The 19755-nt window shown below is 40.9% G+C and overlaps 1 protein-coding gene across 8 annotated transcripts in view; it reads left to right on the top strand.

The window, feature by feature from the left end:
* The window catches only part of dock10 (dedicator of cytokinesis 10), a 65626-nt gene that overhangs the window by 29612 nt on the left and 16259 nt on the right, over positions 1-19755 (top strand). For 7 of the 8 annotated variants that reach the window (XR_007884605.1, XM_051399173.1, XM_051399168.1 and 4 more), the window contains exons 3-31: positions 1122-1211; positions 2220-2302; positions 4303-4375; positions 4668-4808; positions 5192-5326; positions 6306-6492; positions 7462-7550; positions 8146-8229; positions 8439-8597; positions 11646-11894; positions 12024-12146; positions 12670-12752; positions 12845-12967; positions 13073-13152; positions 13245-13432; positions 13624-13689; positions 13820-13912; positions 14040-14163; positions 14284-14405; positions 14601-14684; positions 16067-16159; positions 16354-16472; positions 16794-16863; positions 18349-18462; positions 18642-18713; positions 18868-19014; positions 19268-19351; positions 19449-19545; positions 19692-19724. Coding sequence is in view for 7 of the 8 variants with exons in the window: in XM_051399173.1 (XP_051255133.1) it covers positions 1122-1211; positions 2220-2302; positions 4303-4375; positions 4668-4808; positions 5192-5326; positions 6306-6492; positions 7462-7550; positions 8146-8229; positions 8439-8597; positions 11646-11894; positions 12024-12146; positions 12670-12752; positions 12845-12967; positions 13073-13152; positions 13245-13432; positions 13624-13689; positions 13820-13912; positions 14040-14163; positions 14284-14405; positions 14601-14684; positions 16067-16159; positions 16354-16472; positions 16794-16863; positions 18349-18462; positions 18642-18713; positions 18868-19014; positions 19268-19351; positions 19449-19545; positions 19692-19724 (3205 nt within the window). In the remaining variant the exon portion in view is untranslated. The remainder of the gene's footprint in view (positions 1-1121; positions 1212-2219; positions 2303-4302; positions 4376-4667; positions 4809-5191; positions 5327-6305; positions 6493-7461; positions 7551-8145; positions 8230-8438; positions 8598-11645; positions 11895-12023; positions 12147-12669; positions 12753-12844; positions 12968-13072; positions 13153-13244; positions 13433-13623; positions 13690-13819; positions 13913-14039; positions 14164-14283; positions 14406-14600; positions 14685-16066; positions 16160-16353; positions 16473-16793; positions 16864-18348; positions 18463-18641; positions 18714-18867; positions 19015-19267; positions 19352-19448; positions 19546-19691; positions 19725-19755) is intronic. The other variant, XM_051399172.1, reaches the window with a different exon arrangement.

Genomic DNA, 19755 nt, shown 5'->3' on the forward strand with positions numbered 1-19755 from the left:
TCTAACATGCTCACAATGACAACATAAGTATGCTGATGTAAAGCAGGTGTAATTTGCGTGTTGCAATGCTACTGTAACATTTGCAAATTAGAAATAAGAACCAAAGTACAGCTGAGGCTGATGGGAATGACTTTAGTTTTGATTGTATTTAGCCCTAAACCAAAGTATTGAACAACCTGCTGGTGGCACTAGGTGAAATCTTAAGGGATCATAAGAGGGATAAGGGTACATCCTCTGGAGACCATGAATGTCCATATTACATTTCATTGCAATCCATCCATTTCAGCCTGGACAAAGTCTGGTTGACCGACTGATGTCTCTAGAGCCATGTTGTAATGGCTGATTATGGTAGAGGTGGAGCAGAGAGCTTTACCAGTGAGAGTGAACTGGCAATGTGATGAAGAAGTTGTTGTGTTTCCTGCTGTGTAATATACAGATAGGTGGCAAACTGAAGGAAAAATAACTTGAAGTGTATTTGTAATGTATTAGGCCAAAACTGGGCCCCCCGAACAGCTTGAATGCTCTTTGGCAGAGATTGTGGGGATGAACAACATTTACCCAAAAGATACTCCCTCGTTTGGTGTTTTGATGATGATTGCAGAGAGAGCTGTCTAACATGTCGGTCCAAAATCTGTCGAACATCAGTTTCCATGTCTGTCCTCGAAGTTTGTGATTTTTTATATTGGGCTATAATAATAAAATTGACTTGACCTGTCTGTGGAGGTCATAACATATAATTCCCATTGTTTTCATCAAACCCTTACTATGTTATGTTTCTCCACACATTTATTCAGATTATTTCTAATTTGTCATCAATCTGTACAGTGTGGTTTCTTTTTTATAATAATGGTTTAACTGTTGAACAGTGCATATGTATATATATTTTAATGGCCATTATTTTGTATTACCTGAGACCCTGAACAGAGGAATTGGCTCGGAGATAGTAGATGAATAATTATCAGTTTTCCTGTTTTTTGTTTTTTTTAGATGACTTCCACTCAGATCTTCACACATCAACACCTACACTTATTATTTTTACATTTGTGAAAAAGCACCTCTGCTCTCTCTCTCTCTCTCCTGATGGTTCAAAAAAATATTTCTTTATTGTTTTATCCCTCCAGGTATCCACTGTGCCTCAGGAGAGTCGGACTCTCAAGTCAACTGTTCCAGAAGGGGCAGAACTACAGGCTGAATGTCTGCTGGTCAGACAGGTAAGCTGTTTGGTGAGGTGTGTGTGTGTGTGTGTGTGTGTGTGTGTGTGTGTGTGTGTGTGTGTCTGTGTCTGTGTCTGTGTCTGTGTCTGTGTCTGTGTGTCTGTGTGTGTGTGTGTGTGTGTGTGTGTGTGTGTGTTAAAAGGGCATAACTGAAGTTTTGGTGGTTAAGCTTGTCATTCTAGGTGTTCTTAATATAGGATATGTTCACACCGGTGGAGCAGTTTCCCCATTCTTCTAAAATAAACCAGATGTGTGTGTCTTATCTTGTGTGTGTGTGTGTGTGTGTGTGTGTTCATACGCTAGGACTATCAGGGTTCATTTCAGATCGTACAGCCATAATCTAAAGGGCTCAGCGGAGAAATAATATCTGAGTAGACGGAAACCCCCCAGACAGTACTTTCACAGCTCACTAGAGACTAGCATATGTGTGTCTGACTCTTTTTGCATGTGTGTGTGCATGTGTGTGCGTGCTGTTCTGTCTGAGGTCAATATTGTAGCTGATAATATGTTTGGTGTGTTTATAATTTGTGACATTGTTAACAAAAGATTAGGATCTCTCTAAACAAATGGATTAAAGAGAATAGCGACACACGCGTTCAACAAGCAGACGGAGGATGTGGAGCTGCCTTCCAGCCTTTGTGACTTGTGTATGTACAATACATAGTAATAGTACACGCCCTGTGACAGTACTATTGCAACCCCTGAGACAGACAAGTAATCTATTAAGATGTTACGATATCTTTTATTTGCAGATTCCTCGGGGACAGAGTCTTAATTCAGTTCCTTTTTGTAATTTAAATAATCTAATGATGAATCCCAGCCTGCACATCAGTAACTAGGCCTCAGGAGATCTGAGGTCGGACTGTACTGTCTCAGTTCCGTGTAGCTTTCTTCATTTTCTGCAGACTTTCCAGCTGCCCCAGGTCCAATCTTCTCAGAGAGGCCATCATTTTGGAAAGTTAATATTTAATCATATTCAATTCAATCTCTTATCCTCTCCCCCAGGCCTGCAAGTATTACAACTCTGAGCTAAATGTGGTCCAGTTCAAGTATGACGACTACGCTGGAGACTACCGCCTGCTGCCCAGGTAACACACATTGACATTACTCTATATAAGCTTGTCTGCTGTGTCTGCTGCATGGGATTTAAAGGATTAGTTCATTCATTTGGGAAATAGACTTCAGTTTCTTGAAGAGGAGAACATTGATGAAGCTACAGCCAGGAGATGGTTAGCTTAGCATAGTATAAAGACTGGAAGCATGGGGAAAACGCTAGCCTGTGTTATGTGTGCTAGACTACTTCTTGGGCAGGTCCAATGACTTCTTGGAGTCACAATGAGGTTGGCAGGCGACCAATGGCGTCACCAGGGAGTCATTGCACATAACCACCTCGTAAAACACAACTTGTCATTCACATAATTCGATTTTTGTACCAATTAAACAAACAAGATATAACGTGTCAATAACAGTCTCTAACTTTTGCCAAAGATTCAGATAAGTGCATTTTCGAAAATGTCTTAAACATTTCTTTAACCTCCACCAAAACTTTCTTATTGGGTTCTTATGGATCACTTTTTTGGTTTGAAATGGTTCTGTAGATTTTCTGTAATTGTCAAAGCTGGCTTTAATCAGATTTGTGATCTTGTTTTATTATTTTCTGATCAGGTAGTTTTAGAAAATTTAGACAAGGTTTTCGTTTGACAGCACTTGTGTTTGTATTAAGTATTGAAAAAGTACCTTTTTCGTACTGGCACCAAAACACAGTATTAGCAGTAATACAGAATAGCTTCAATCGGCACTCTTAGGTTCTTATAGGTGTATCCTTTGCTGTTACAGCAGTAGTTATGTCAAAAAGCATTTTCTCATGTACAGTTGTTTTATTCTATACAATATTTTGCAATGTATAATGGTTTGGAAATTCAGTGGATTCATATTTGTTTGACTTCTTGGCTTGATTAAAGATGTGCTGGACTCTTTTCCTCATAAACACCCTGACCCAGAAGTAACCACTAACATTAAAGGATAACCACAATTTGTTACACAGAGGTGGAAGGTCATTAACGACAACATGATGGTGGCTGGTGTTGAGTGAGAATGAAGTAAGAGTGGAAGACTGAGGACGAGCCCACTCTAACAAATGTCTACTTTCAGTGCTCCCTCTGTCCCTTTTTGAAATGTCAATCAACCAGTCAGACGCCCATTCAGTCAGTCAGTCGTTTACTTAAATCAGGCTGTCAGTCAGTCAACTGGTGTTGTGTCAGTCCCAGTGAGACTGACCCGGAGCAGCCTTGCAGTTACTGCTCTCAACCACAGGAATGTCCCTTTTCTGTCCCATGGGTCGCCTCTGTATTCTTTCAGTCAGTTCACATAACCTCTAAACCTACAGCCAGGATGAACTATAAAGTAAGATGCAGCGTAAACACAAGTTGGAGCACAGTCATAACTGTAGCTGTGGAAGTAGCATAAAAGCACAAGCACTACTGTTATATTGTTTGTTTATACGGTTAACAAGCTAACCAGCCATAAACTGCAAGCTTATGGGTTTGTAGGGAAAAACACAAGGGGAAACCGTAGTACAATGGGGAATCTACAGCTATTGTATATGTGTGGTTGTCACCACTGTGATTGAGTGAAGCGATCTTCATCTGTGCAGGCCAATATTAGCATTCCTCTGTCAGTGGCCAGCCCGCAATCGCCAGAAATCTTCTAAACATAGTCCCCTTAAGAGATTTTTTCAGACAGCTTTTTTACGACTGTGTGACTTTTAGCAGAGGGTGGTTCCAGCGTTACCCTCCACAGCCTGCAGCCTCGCTGTCTGCAGCTCACAGCACACACACAAAGGCATTTTATCCCAAGGCTCACACACAAAGACGGGTCAGCCTGTGAAATCAGTGGAGCGGGATCGAGGACTACCTATTGTTGACTCCTGACAGAGAATGATTGGAGCAGAGTCAGCCACCCACAGTCATTTGCACCACTCAGATAGAGTGGATTAATTAAATTCCTGAAATCATTTTCTCTTTCCATCAATATATTTCATTATCAGAGTTTCACATTTGTCTTCTCTTCTTTCCCCATTCCTTTATAGGAAACTGTACAAGGCAGAGAAGCTGCCATCCCATTCTTTTGAGATTGACTACGAGGATGTGGACAAGGATGAGGTCAGTAATGACCATCTTCTTGACAAATGCTTTTAGAATGAATGCATTACATACTGGATACATCCTGAGCCCCCTGTTTAAATTGGTTTATCACAGCCTTAAAGCTGTTAAAATATACTTTGCAAGAGCAGTTAGCTTGTTACGGGTCAGTGGGACATTGTTTATGAACATAATTTGACTGACAAATAGCCATCCTAAGATAGAATGAGTCTCGGAAAGTCTCCTTTTCACTATTGATCATCTGCTCCTCTTTGCTAATGTATCTATAACTGATCATATTTGTGCTTTACAGGATACCACCTCACTGTCCTCGTCCAAAGGAGGAGGGGGAGGTGGTGGTGGAGGAGGAGGGGGAGGGATCGGTGTGTTTCGGTCAGGCTGGCTCTACAAAGGGAACTTCAACAGCACCGTCAACAATAGCATAACTGTTCGGGTGAGGAAATGTCTGATGCTCTCCCTTTTCATGCACACACTCCATTTCTGTCTTACCTTTTCACCCCAATGCTCAGATCTCCCCCTGTTTTCAGCTGAAATGTTTTACCTTGCTCTCTGACCTGGTAAACTTGAACTTGAACACATTTTTACCCTGAGTGAATTTGGAAGGGTGATTTTGCAAGAAGTATTATCAATATGTCACCATCTATATTACTTTTTGTGGTGTAAGAAGGATCTCTCCTTCTTAAATTACACTTAAAATCATCCTACAATCTCTTTTCATTTTTTGGGGTCATATTTTGTACATAGCCTAAATAATTAGATGCCTATGACTCTGTCCTTACCAGATTAATGTATTTGATCCTTATTCTATTTTTGCAGTCATTTAAGAGGAGATATTTTCAGCTCACCCAGTTGACAGATAACTCCTACATCATGAACTTTTACAAAGATGAGAAGATTTCCAAGGAACCCAAAGGGTGCATCTTCCTTGACTCATGCACTGGTGTGGTACAGGTGGGTTTTAAAGTATTCATATAAGTAAGAGCGCAAAACAGTGCTCATTATATTGTAAACATGTAGACTTTTATATTTAGAGTGATATAGGGAGGCTCCATTCCCTCCAAAACTACTACACACACACAAGAAGCGGGTGGAAGCAAAAATAGCAAAACATCTGAAAGGTTTTGTTCGACCTCCATCAGAGCATCCATCTGTAAACATAACTGAGTAGCAGAATAAAGTCAGACAAAGTGACATTTAACTGAGTAAGAATGATCTTTTATGAGGTTACATTGTGTTTTACAGTTGCACTGCTATAAAATTTGGCTCGTGGCATGGCAATGAAGGGCACAATGACATTACATGCCAAATCAAGATATTATTGTGTTGCTTCTAAGTTTATCTTAGTTTAAATTGTGGTTTTTTTTACTTACCCAGTGACTGGAAAACCTAGGTTTGTCAATTGTATGTCTGCGTGAAGTTTAAAGACTCAGTTGTCTAGCTTAACTTACTGTAATTGCTGGATGTACAGGATGTGGCTTTGGGAGTTGCAGCTTCCTCTTTCTTACAAGGAGCACAATGGAATTGAGTTTTAGCCTTATTGTGTTGTTATCATCTGCCGTTAATTGTATATGCAGTCTTACAGTATTTACCTTATCACTGTCAAATAAATCCATCTATCTATCTAAAGGTACAATAAACTTCTCCACATATGGATGGTAATTTTAACAAACCTATAAAGTTTAATTAAAAAGGAGACACTCTGTTAGCCTTACATAGGACTTCCTGTACCCACAACCATGGTAGATAAATGCAACTGTGCATACATGATTTAATGTCTCTGAGAAAAGCGTTAAATAAAAGGTATTAACAGTAGGCTTTTTGATATTTAAAATACTTTTTCTGAGTCCAATTTTCCAAAAAACGGAACCAAGCTTTGGTTTTGCTGTGTAACCACATTATCCTATCTATCCTTCCCTTCATCCCCCTAAAGAATAACCGCCTAAGGAAACATGCCTTTGAGCTGAAGATGAACGAGGTTACATACTTCGTGCTGGCTGCGGAGAGCGAGCAGGACATGGAGGAGTGGATTAGCACGCTGACCCGCATCTTACAGATCAGTCCCCACGACGGTCCGGCTCCTGACCGCAAGAGTCTGGACCTCACAGATCATCGGCAGGGTGAGATTGGATTTATTTTTGTATTTAGGGATACACAAAGTGTACCTATGATGGATATAAAGAGAGGGAACTGAAAAAACAGTTGGAGAGAGCAAAAGGGATGGAAGCACAAATGGTAAATTAGAGGAGAAGGGGGCATTTAAAGAGAGACGAAGAGGAAATTTTAGCATATTTCCAGCACATGTATAAATCATGGTGCCCTTAAGAGAGGAATGATTTTATACTCAGTGTCAGCAAAAATGTAACCTTTTCCTTTCTGTCTTACTCTACTCTGACTAAATAATATCTGCCATCTTGCCACAACCCTAATGAGGAATTTCTGGTGTGTTGGTGCTCAATCCATAAAATCACTATCAGGAAATGAGGCCTGACACCGACTAGTGACTCCACCTTTGTTTAATACATTATGCTTTGTTATTAAAAAAAAACTTTAACATGGAAGCAAAAGTCATAAAACTCAACTTTATGTGCCAGCTCTGTGAGTGCATGGGCATGGGACCACAGCCTGTAACATAACACACCCTGACAGAGCATTGAGACTTGGGCCAGTGAAGAGTGGTGGAATGATGTAATAGCCTCAGCCGCCATGGCTGTGTGGTCTGTTAGCATGCCTCTAAATCAGGCATGTGGTGACCTACCATTAATGAGCCATTTTGTTCAGCATGGCCTTTGGGAAGAATTGCTCCAGGCACATGAAAGTTATATTTCTGCAGAAGCCTGCCCGCGTTATTATCCATAAATACCACAAATGGAGTTATATTTTATTCTGAGATGGATATATGTCCACTGACTCTGGTTAGTGTGTATTTGGTGTACTGCAAAACATATTTTAGAGAATGTTAAATGGCTTTTAACCTACAGGAGGGCAATGGACTGCTTAGATAAACTTTTCCATTCACTGTTAGCTGTCAATCACTCATAAACAAAAGTCAGTCTCAGGAATCCGTATTGTGTTTGTTCTCTCTCCAGATGTGTTCGACCTGTCGCTGAGTGACTGCTGTTTGCAGGAGAATGAAGATACTACGACAGAAAACGGCATCAATCCAGAGCTAGCAAAGGTTTGCTAAGCTGAAACCTCCTCATTTAAGTGATGATATAACTCTGCTGCTTCTCCATTTACGGATGGGAATCGAGAACTGGTTCCAGTTGAAAACCAGTTCCAAATTGTCCAATCCATTGGAATTGTATGCCTAAACTTATCGATTCCTTTTATCAATGCCGGCATATTTTTTTGACAGTTACGCATTGCAAAACAATGACTTAAGGTTAAGGTGACTTAAGTTAAGGTTGTCAAACTTGTGCGTCTCAAAACTACTATAACTGTATTTCTATGCTGTGGTCAGACAGTTGTATTGATGCTGAAAACCTGCGTAGGCTTACTTTTTGTCAACACAGAAAATTGAATCAGAAATCAGTAAAGAAACCGATAATAGAATCTGACCGAAAAGCAGAATCGCTACTGACATTGGTATTAATAATCTTCTATCCCATCCCATCCCGACCTTCAGTACAGTTTCCATTATGTACCACTCACTGAAAAAACAAAAACAGAGAACTTTGTTGTTTTTACTGATATCATAATTCATAATAACCAGTTTATTATTTGCATCAATTTGATCCTTTTCATCTTTCCGGCCATCTCTTCTGTAACAGTATATATCTGAGACAGATGAAGGAATTCGCTCTGCCAGGAGAGAAGAGAGGTTGAATCTGTTTTCGCTGGACCCTGATACTCCTGTAAGTATAAACAATTTGGCTGCACTGTTCATATTTTTATATTTTCTTTCTGACTTCATGCATTGTTATACTTTATGACATTAATCTAGTGTTTATGTTTTTCATGATGCTGCAGAGTAAAATTCCCTCAGTTCTACTCAATGATTCCACTTTGGTAAAATAAAGTAAAGAGAGCCTCCAAGTAACAAGCTGTGTTTCACTGACTGCAGGTTCTGAGGAGCCCACGGACCGAACATTCATCGGTTGAGAACGCAGCGGTGCGTCCGTTTGAGGAAAAACTGGGCAGAAGGTTTATGATAACCTGCCGATCACTCAACCTCATGCTGCAGGGCTGCATCAACGAGAGTGAAACTGGACCGGTCACCAATGTGAGGATTAGAAACATTTGCCTTTCACATTTTTATTTAAACATGTTTCGAAACTGACTTTTCCATTAGTAGGTGTCTGTAAAATAAATAGAATGGAGCTAAAATCTGTCAGTGCTAAAAGCTATTTGCTTTGTACTTGATTTAATCCATGGTAGGATTTCCATAAGAATAGGAAGAATAGTTCTAGGTATGTGCAGCAGAGAAGGGAATAATGATTCAATTCAATTCAATTCAATTTTATTTGTATAGCGCCAATTCATAACAGAAGTTATCTCAGGACACTTTTCAAATAGAGCAGGTCTAGACCGAACTCTTTAACATTAATTACAGAGACCCAACAGTACCACCATGAGCAAGCACTTGGCGACAAGGGCAAGGAAAAACTGCCTGTTAAAAGGCAGAAACCTAGGACAGATCCTCCGGCTCTAGGTGGGTGGTCGTCTGTCTCGACCAGTTGGGGTGAGAGAGAGAGAGAGAGAGAGAGAGAGAGAGAGAAGACAGACAGACAGACAGACAGACAGACAGACAGACAGACAGACAGACAGACAGACAGACAGACAGAGAGAGACAGACAGACAGGTGCACAGCAACAACAGTATTGGCAATGGCAGTCAAGCAGGACCATGGCAGGAGGCTCCACCAGGATCCATGAGAACCTGCGAGACGAGAAAGCACAAGAACTCCGGGGAAGAAGTGGAGTTAGTAACATGCATTAAAGGGACATGAATGAGTGCAGAAAGAGAGAGGAAGAGAGTAGCTCAGTGCACCATGGGAAATCCCCCCGATAGTCTAGGCCTATAGCAGCATAACTAAGGGATGGTTCAGGACTCACCTGATCCAGCCCTAACTATAAGCTTTATCAAAGAGGAATGTGTTAAGCCTACTCTTGAATGTGGTGAGGGTGTCTGCCTCCCGAACCACAACTGGAAGCTGGTTCCACAGGAGAGGAGCTTGGTAACTGAAGGCTCTGGCTCCTGTTCTACTTTTAGAGACTATAGGAACCACAAGTAGCCCAGCATTCAGAGAACGTAGTGTTCTAGTGGGGTAATAGGGTACTATGAGCTCTTTAAGATATGAAGGGGCCTGACCATGAAGAGCTTTATAGGTGAGGAGGAGGATTTTAAATTAATTCACATTTAAGGGAGCCAATGCAGAGTAGCTAGTACAGGAGAGATGTGATCTCTTTTTCTAGTTCCTGTCAGTACTCGTGCTGCAGCGTTCTGAATTAATTGGAGCGTTTTAATGGACTTATTGGGGCAACCTGATAATAAAGAGTTGCAGTAATCCAGCCTTGAAGTAACAAATGCATGGATTAGTTTTTCTGCATCTGTCTGTGATAGTATGTGTCTAATTTTTCTAATATTACGTAAATGAAAGAAGGCAGTCCTAGAGGTCTGCTTTATGTGGGAGTTAAATGACAAATCCTGATCAAAGATAACTCCAAGATTCCTGACAGTGGTGCTAGAGGCCAAGTTAATGCCATCTAGAGTGACTATATCTTTAGACAATGAGTCTCTAAGGTTTTTGGGGCCAAGAACAAGAATTTCGGTTTTTTCTGAGTTTAACATCAGAAAATTGCAGGTCATCCAGGATTTTATGTCCTTAAGACATGTTTGTAATTTAGATAATTGATTAATTTCATTGGGTTTGATTGATAGATATAACTGCGTATCATCTGCATAACAGTGAAAGTTAATGGAGTGATTCCTAATAATGTTGCCTAAAGGGAGCATATATAAAGTAAATAGTATTGGTCCAAGTACAGAACCTTGTGGAACTCCATGACTAACTTTAGTATTTATGGAGGATTCATCGTTAACATGTACAAACTGAGAACGATCTGATAAGTATGACTTAAACCAGGTTAGGGCAGTTCCTTTAATGCCAATTTGATGCTCAAGTCTCTGTAAAAGAATATCATGGTCAATGGTGTCAAATGCAGCACTAAGATCTAATAATACAAGTACAGAGACAAGTCCATTGTCAGAAGCAGTCAGAAGGTCATTATTAACTTTAACCAGAGCTGTCTCTGTGCTATGATGAACTCTAAATCCTGACTGAAAATCCTCAAATAAACTATTGTTATGTAGAAAGTCACACAACTCTTTGGCGACTACTTTCTCCAGAATCTTAGAGAGGAACGGGAGGTTAGAAATCGGTCTATAGTTGGCTAAAACCCCTGGGTCAAGAGTGGACTTTTTAAGAAGGGGTTTAATTACAGCTACTTTAAAGGACTGTGGTACATATCCTGATAATAAAGAAAGATTAATCATATCCAGTAAAGAAGTGCCAATTAAGGGAACAACTTCTTTAAGCAGCCTAGTTGGGATCGGGTCTAATAGACAGGTTGATGGCTTCGATGAAGAAATGATTGAAGTTAACTGATGAAGATCGATAGCAGAAAAACAGTCTAAATATACATCTAAGTTTACATTGACAGAAGTCCCTGAACTTGGAGAGCCACTGATAACTGTTGATGGCAGTTGGTGATTAATTTTTTCTCTAATAGTAATAATTTTATTATAGAAGAAGCTCATGAAGTCATTGCTACTGAAGTTTATGGGGATATGTGGCTCGATAGAGCTGTGACTCTCTGTCAGCCTGGCTACAGTGCTGAAGAGGAACCTAGGGTTGTTCTTATTTTCTTCTATTAGTGCTGAGTAATAGGCTCCTCTGGCATTACGGAGGGCCTTTCTATAAATCTTAAGATCATCTTGCCAATTTGAGCGATATTCTGATAATTTGGAAGAGCGCCATTTCCTTTCAGATTTTCTAGCTATTTGTTTTAACTGGCGGGTTTGGTGGTTATACCAAGGTGCTAGTCTCCTATGTTTTAATAATTTCCTTTTTATAGGAGCGATAGAGTCTAATGTTGATCGTAGTGAGCCTGTAGCACTATCGACAAGATTATCAATTTCAGAGGGACTAAAGTCATTATAGGACTCTGTTAAATTCAGATGCATGATATGTTCTGAAAGCATGTTGAAGGGTTAAGGTTTTATATATATGAAAGAACTGACAATGACCAAATTGAATCTGATCCACTAGATTGAACCCTTCTTCGTGTCGCTGGCTCTGCTGGATGTACGAGAAGGGAGAAAGTTGTCTGCAGACTTCCACGTAGACCTCAACCAAGAGACAGTGCGTCAGATGCTCGGAGGCTGCAGCAACGGGACAGGTGGTCCTGGGACAGGTGTTGGAGGTCAGGAAAATGGCCTGTGCTCTCCTGCTGAGAAGAAGCCAGGAGACTGTTACCTCAGCCTGGAACTGGACCACTGGCTGTGCTTTCCCAAACAGGTACAAGGATGTTACACCCACAGTATGGTTTATAGATATAGATCACACAAATGAGGAATACTTTCCTTCCATCCTTCACTCTGCATTTAACATGGACTCTAATATCCCTTTCCAATGCTCTCCATGCAGGCCATCTTCTCAGTGACCAACCCCCACACAGACATAGTGATGGTGGCAAGAGTGGAAAAGGTGCTGATGGGAAATATTGCTTGTGGGACAGAACCTTATATTAAGAATACAGACTCCGGCAAGGTGAGAAAGTCAATCTCACTGGCACTTTTGCATCAGTATTTACATTTATTTTCTGTCATCAACGACAATGTAAATCTAAACCTTTTACATTGTCTTGTTTCTTGAAGCAAACTATGAAAAAAGGCTCATGAAACACGCTGTTAGGGCATTTATTGTAAGGGAAATGGCTTAATCTACTCAAACAGTGTAATGCATGGCATTTACAAAGTGGGTTTCCTGTAAGGCCAGAGTTTATCTTCATCAACGAATGCCAGTCTGGTCGGATAGTTTTGAAATTAGGTTTCTCCGAGATCACATCCAACACATTTCCTGGCTCCCCCACTGGCAGTGCTCCATGTGGTCCTTGTTTAAACGGCTAAGTGAATCACCAGACATTCAACCTGCTGCCAGAGTTACTGTATTAAACAACCTATGATTTAGCCTGTCACTCTGTATAGGTTAGCAAGAATTTAGGGCTGATCACATCCCATTGTATTTAAAAATATGGCTAACATGTCTGTCTTTCCATCTTTGTCTGCTGCAGATTGTTCAGAAGATTTTGAAATCCAACAAACAGTTCTGTAGTAAACTGGGAAAGTACCGTATGCCATTTGCCTGGTCCGTCAGGTCAGTGCTACTGGTTGGACTCGTCTAAACATACACAAAATGTATCTACTGTGTTCTCTTCACAGGATCTAATCTCTTTCTACATATTATAGGTCTGTGTTTAAAGACAACCATGGGGCACTGGACAGAGAGTCTCGTTTCTCACCCCTCTTCAAACAAGAGAGCAACAAGATTTCCACTGATGACCTGATTAAGCTGGTAGCTGAGTACAGGAGGTAAGAAGTACTGTAGGCTTTACCTGTAAAGTAGGTCACTTCTTTAAAGTTTCATCTCTAAGGCAAGATAAACATTCTTTTTTCATTTTATTTCTGTGTGTGCAGGGCAGAGAAGACCAGCAAACTGCAGACTATTCCTGGGACGCTGGACATTGCAGTCGACTATATTCCAATGGAGCATCCCAGTACGTCCGTCTTATAAGCAATACTTCCCCTCTGCGTTTATTCATGTTCCCATTCTGCTGTGTTTGAAAGTCTTACTTCTCTGTGCTTTCAGACTGTGTGACATCCTCCTATGTACCAGTGAAGCCATTTGAAGAGCTAAGCAAACACCAGCCTACTGTGGAGGTGGAGGAGTTTGTCCAGGACTCTACCAAGTTCACACAGCCACACCGTGTGTACAGAAACCACATCTACGTCTACCCTAAACACCTCAAATATGACAGCCAGAAGAGCTTTGCCAAGGTATATCACGGTAGTTTTAACAACAAAGCGCAGTTTAAGAGGAGCCTGAGTTGAGGATTGTAAAAAGGATCCAAAGTCACGGACTGTACAATTGCTTACAGCGTGCCTCGTTTTTCACATACTTCATATACTTTTATTTTATTCACTGTTTTTGACAATTATTAATGTTACAATGGTCCTCTTGTTCACAGGCTCGTAACCTTGCAGTCTATGTGGAGTTCCGCAGCTCGGACGAAGAAGTTGCCAAACCTTTAAAGGTAGAACGCTGTCCAGAAACATGCTGATGGGACATTTATTGACTTTTATACAAGTCCATATTCCCCAGTAAAACTCTGTCTATCATGAGAAACTGGCCGAGCATGACTTTTTCTATTGCTGTTTTTCTAGTGCATCTATGGCAAGCCAGGTAGTCCGGTCTTCACCACAGCAGCCTGTTCCACAGTCCTGCATCACTCCCAGAACCCCGACTTCTACGATGAGGTTAGACGTCATTAGAACCTGGACTGACTTTAGCTTTACATGACGAACATGTTAACATATAACTTGCCAATCTGCAGCATTCCTTCCTGCCTATATTATAACCAATTACATGATATTGTGCCCCCAGGTGAAGATTGAGCTTCCCACTCAACTTCATGAAAAGCACCACCTTCTTTTCTCCTTTTACCACGTCACCTGTGACATCAACGCCAAGACAAATGCTAAGAGGAAAGAAACCCTGGAGACCCCAGGTGAGTTGTGGTAGATATGGAGCTGCAATGTTGTGAAACCTTTTGTTATGCAGCAGTACATTTTGTGATTGGTCCTGTCCACTATTCATGACTCTGTTTATTTGCCTGTGCCTTTTTTAGTGGGGTATTCCTGGCTGCCTCTCCTCAAAGAAGGTCGTCTGTCATCTCAGGAGTTCAGCATCTCTGTCTCCTGTAACCTGCCGCCCGGGTACCTGGCCATCAAGGAAGCCAGCAACACCAAGGTGAGAAGGAGGAAGGAGAAAGGAAAGTGAAAGAGGGAGGGAGGGAGGAGTGCACAGGGAGTATAAATATTAAAAATTCTGGTGCTGAATAATAAAAATATTTATTTTTTATGAGAATTTGTGAGAAAAAAGGGATATTGAGCATGTGATTTTTTTTCCCCAGTGTAAGACTCAAGCTGTCTTTTCTTTTTATAGAATGGAGCAGATGTGAAATGGGTCGATGGAGGAAAAGCTATCTTCAAAGTGTCCACCAATGTTGTCTCCACAGTATATACTCAGGTAAGACCAGATAAACTGGGTTTCTGCAGCCTCTCCCCGCTTTCTTTGTTTCTACTGGCTTACTGATACTTGATACTGGTAATGTATGTTGGAATATGTTATAGCTCCACATGACCCTGAACAGGATAATTGGTATAGAAAATGGATGGTCGGTTGGAACATTGTGGTGATTTGCCATTTTAATTTTCTGAGCTGTTCCATCTCAGCTTTCTCCGGCAGAATTAAAATGAATGGCGTCTGCTTAAGTGGAACTATGAAATTGACATAAAATGACCATTAGATGTCCTAAACAAATTATACAGCATGTAAACTATATAAACAAATGCACTGTGAGCCCAAGATGCACAATCAGCATTAATGGATGGTAAAAGTGGTAACTTCCTCTTATGTAGTGTGAGACATGAAACGAAGAAATGGCACGGTCTGTTTCCAGTTTGCTAGTAGAGGATGTTTGGAGCGCTGCACAGCAATATCTTGATTGGCTGGTGGGTTGTAAATTAGACCAGCCTATGTTTAGTTTTACTTGCACTTACTTTATAAAAGACAAATTAAATACACAGATTTATAAAGGACATTTAAAAATGCTTTTATAGACAAATTAAAAATAAGAATAAATAATAAAAAATAAATATAAAAAGTAAATCCATTCATGGGCTTCTAAAGTAATAAAGAATATAAACTCATGTTGTCATTTCAAAAAGCTCAAGAGGAAACCCTGCTCTCAAGATGATATAAAAACATGGAAATTGATGTTCTTGGTACCTTTTTCACTACACAGAACAACAAAACTTGCTATTGTACAATTGTCTGCCTAAAGAACGTGTCACAAGGTGCCCTGGTAGCTCACCTGGTAGAGCTGGTGCCCCATGTAGCAAGACTGGGTCCTTGCTGTTGTGGCCATGGGTTTGAGTCCGTTCTGTGGCCCTTTTCTTCATGTGACCCACTCTCTTTCCCCTTGCCTGTCATGCTCCAGCTGTCCTAACTCATAAAGGCAAAGAAGCACTAAAAAAATTATAAATAAAAACGATCACATGTCAACAGTCACAATAAACTTGCATTGAATATGATATTGATAGGTAGGTTTTCATTAGTGTCTAGTGTTCATTAGTGTATAGTCATCTCATAAGTTGTGAGTTCGTTACCTTAGAGGGAGTGAGTCCTCTTCCTCAGAGGCCACCATGCTGAACCACCATGTTTCGCGGCCACTGTAGTTTCTTCTACACTCTTAGAAAGATGAGCAGTATTCAAATGATTGCAGTCTTCAACTTCGCCGCTAGATGCCTCTGAATCCTACACACTGGTTCTATAAAAAGGAACCAGTCCATTAAGTCTTATAGCAGATGCTAACTGCTGATATTCATGGGTTCTTCTTTCTGTGCCAGGACCCCCACCTGAACCGATTCTTCCAGCAGTGCCAAAAGAGAGAGCTGGACCTCTCACAATCTCCTACCTCCAACTTCATCAACTGCCTGAAGGTCAGAGAAAAGGCACTATATCCCCTCGTGTATTATGACTAAGACAAAAACCAAGGGCTTAAGTCCTGATCACTGTTAAATTCGCTCTTTATAGTTGATGTTTCTTATTTATTTCCACCCTTCACATTCTCCACCACCTCCTCCTCCTCCTCCTCCTCCTCCTCCTCCTCCTCCTCTCTTCCACCCTTCTCCAGGGTCTTCTCAGTATGGAGAGAATCCCAGTGATCATCCGATTTCTGCCAGTGCTCTTCAACCAGCTGTTCAAGGTCCTGACTCAGAATGACGACGATGAGGTCACCACTGCCACCACCAGGTAGGTTGTGGTACTACAATGTCCATAACAACTGGGTTCACATCAGGGTGAGGGCTCAGCAGATGTGGTGAAGCACACAGTGAGGAAAGCACCTAATTTATAAAAAATAAAAATAAATACTTAACTGCACTAAAATTCCAGTTCAGAACACTACATCCCATTTTTATTGTTAATTTATGACTTTATCATACGATTTTTTTTGATAAAAACAATTTCTGCCTGCTTTTGAAGAGAAACAAAGAAACAAAGCTTTTTGTCAATGTTTAAGGATGAAGGTTGTAATAAATAAAATAATTTGTTGGTGTTGTCCTGTGTCTGCAGAGTGCTGGTCCACATTGTAGCAAAGTGCCATGAAGAAAACCTGGATCACTACCTGCACTCCTATATCAAGGTATAATGACATAGAAGATGCTGTGCGTGGTGTGCGTGCAGTTCTCCTTCCAACAGTGATGGATGTGTCTGCTCAGGAAGATCATATGATAGATTTGAAGGCTGTTGTTTTCCATTAAGGAGTGGAGTCTCTGCACAGACTATTTAGTTTCTGAGGGAAAAAATAGAAAAGGGGGCTTTATGTGTTTATATGCGTGTGTGTGTGTGTGTGTGTGTGTGTGTGTGTGTGTGTGTGTGTGTGTGTGTTTGGACCAGCAGGAGTGTGGCTAGGGCCGCGTGCCCAGAACACTGTGCAAACACACACACACACACACACACACACACACACACAAAATTGTGAAGAATGGAAGAAGAAGAAGAGAAGAAAGGGTGATTGAGTAGGAGGCAAACTAGGACATTCAGCCGGCTCAATCAGAAACACAAGGCATGATTGTTTAGGGGGGAAAAATCAGTCAGAGAATTAGAGAAGAGAGCAGGAGAAACCACAAGACCTGTTTGATGTTGGCCACAGTGATGGAAAACTGCAGCGCTTGAAGAGGTAGTGGCAGAGACGAATGGTGGGAGGTAAGAGGAGAGGACTAGCAGAGCTAATGGAACTGGGGTTGCCATAGTAACAGATTGGCATGATGTACAGTAGTAGTGGTGCCCAATTTAAACTGCTGAGTGTGTGTATGTGTGAACGTGTGTGTGTGTGTGTGTGTGTGTGTGTGTGTGTGTGTGTGTGTGTGTGTGTGTGTGTGTGTGTGTGTGTGTGTGTGTGTGTTCAATGGGAAAGGGGGGGGATGGTTGAATTCACTGTGGTATGAATTGAGTAGTCTGCAGTACTATTATTTGAATCAAACCGTGCACAAGATATTACATTTTTTTCCCTTGTTCCAGTTTTAGTGGTTATTTGTGAATGTGTGCATATTAGTTCTGAAACAATGAATTGACTAGAAAATTAATCAGCAAGAATTTTGATAACCCATTATTTTCTTCTAAAAAATGCCCAATATTCTCCAGTTCCAGCTTCCCAATTGGAATTTTCTCTGTTTTGTACCATTAAAAACTGAATATTTGGGGGTTTTGGGTTGTTGGTTTGGATGAGACATCTGAATATTCATTATTTTTTTTACATTTTCTCGACCAAACGACGAATAGATTAATCTAGATAATAACCAGCAAATTGGGGCACCCTGGTGAGCTAGAGGTTAGGACTGGGGCTGCAACTCATTAAATGTTTGGTTTTTTCCAACAAATCATTCAAGCAGCAAATCATCTTATTTGAGAACTGTCAAATTTGTAGGCATTTTTCCTTGAAGAATTAATTTAACGATTAAGCAGTTATCCAAATAATTGCCATTTTTTTCAATCGACTATATGTTGCAGCTACAGACCGTGAACTGCAATAAACCTGGCATCTGAGTGGGGAATTTTGTTGCATGCTGCAGCCCTACTATGTATGCGTGTGTACCTCTGACTCTGTTCACCTTCTCTCTGTGTGTAGTATGTGTTCAAGTCAGAGGCCCACGGCTTCAGGACAGTTCACGAGGAGCTGGCTAAGGGGATGACCTTTGACCTGAAGAGCAATGAGCAGGCAGCAGTCAGGAATGTCCTGAAGGTTTGTCTCTCTCATACCTACTCTTCAGTTTATTTATTCTGAAATGGAAAACTTTAACTGAATAATTACTGAAACTGTTGTTTGTGCCTCTAAGGTCCTAGAGAAAAGTAAATCAGTGCAAAACTCATGTATATGCCCTCTGAAACAAGATTGACCTTGCTTACCTCTCCTGGTTTCAGTTCTCCTGGTTCTTCTTTGAGCTGATTATCAAGTCCATGGCCCAAAATTTGGTCGACTCTGACAAGACGAAGGTAAGGTGGCATACTCCAAATTCCCCCATTCCTGAAAACATCGCATTTTGTAACCACTTATTATTCTCGGTTCGGTTATAGTTCCTTTTCGTTTGTATAAACTGAGCTGGCACATAGTTCATTAATACGTTATGCTGACTCTGTGTTCCTGCAGCTTCCGAGGCCGCAGCGTTTCCCCTCTTCCTACCTGAGTCGTGTGGAGACCCTGGTGGAGACGGTGTCCGAACACATTTTTTGGAAGAACAAAGACCTGGCAGAAGAGACACGCAGTGCCAACTTAGCTGTAGCAGCTTTTGTCAAGGTGGGTTCAAAATGTGTCTAATGGCTATAATAAATAGACAGGTTACTTATGCTGTGGGACATGTGAAGGGAACTGTGCTATTAAGCTTACTGTATATTGCTCAGGGAGGGATCCATACAAATTCTTTAAACAGTCTGCAAATGAAAATCGTTTCCATTTACAATTGTTGCCTATTGATTCCTGTATTAAATTATCTATCTCTCACTGTATTATTAGCTGGTCTGATCTCCGGTTTCTGTCTGTCTCTTTGCAGCGTTGCTTTACTCTCATGGACAGAGGCTTCACGTTCAAACTGATTAGCAACTATATAAACATGATCACTGCTACTGACAGCAAGGTAAAAACTAATTTGGAATTTCAGGGAAACAAAATTGATTTATTACTTCAGCTTACTTTGACTTTATTCTGGATTTTAATTTTTGTGTGTCTGATAGGTCTTGTGTGAGCTGAAGTTCGAATTCTTGAGAGAGGTGTGTAACCACGAACACTACATCCCTCTCAGCCTGCCCTTACCCTCTGCTCGCATCACCGGTAAGAGCCCAGGTCAAACCCTGTTGTTCGGTGTTAATGTGGTAACAATCATACATCAAGTAGCTCTCACTCTCATTTGTCTATTAACCCTCTGTCTTTCTCTCTTTCTCTCTCTGTCATTCTCTCTGACTATTTGTCCATGTCAGACCATGCATCCCCAGAGCCACAAAGTACTCATGGTAAATATGTTCACTCATTCCTTTGTAATGT

Source organism: Dicentrarchus labrax, unplaced genomic scaffold (genome assembly GCF_905237075.1).
Source record: "Dicentrarchus labrax unplaced genomic scaffold, dlabrax2021, whole genome shotgun sequence".
In the NCBI taxonomy this organism is placed as follows: Eukaryota; Metazoa; Chordata; class Actinopteri; family Moronidae; genus Dicentrarchus; species Dicentrarchus labrax.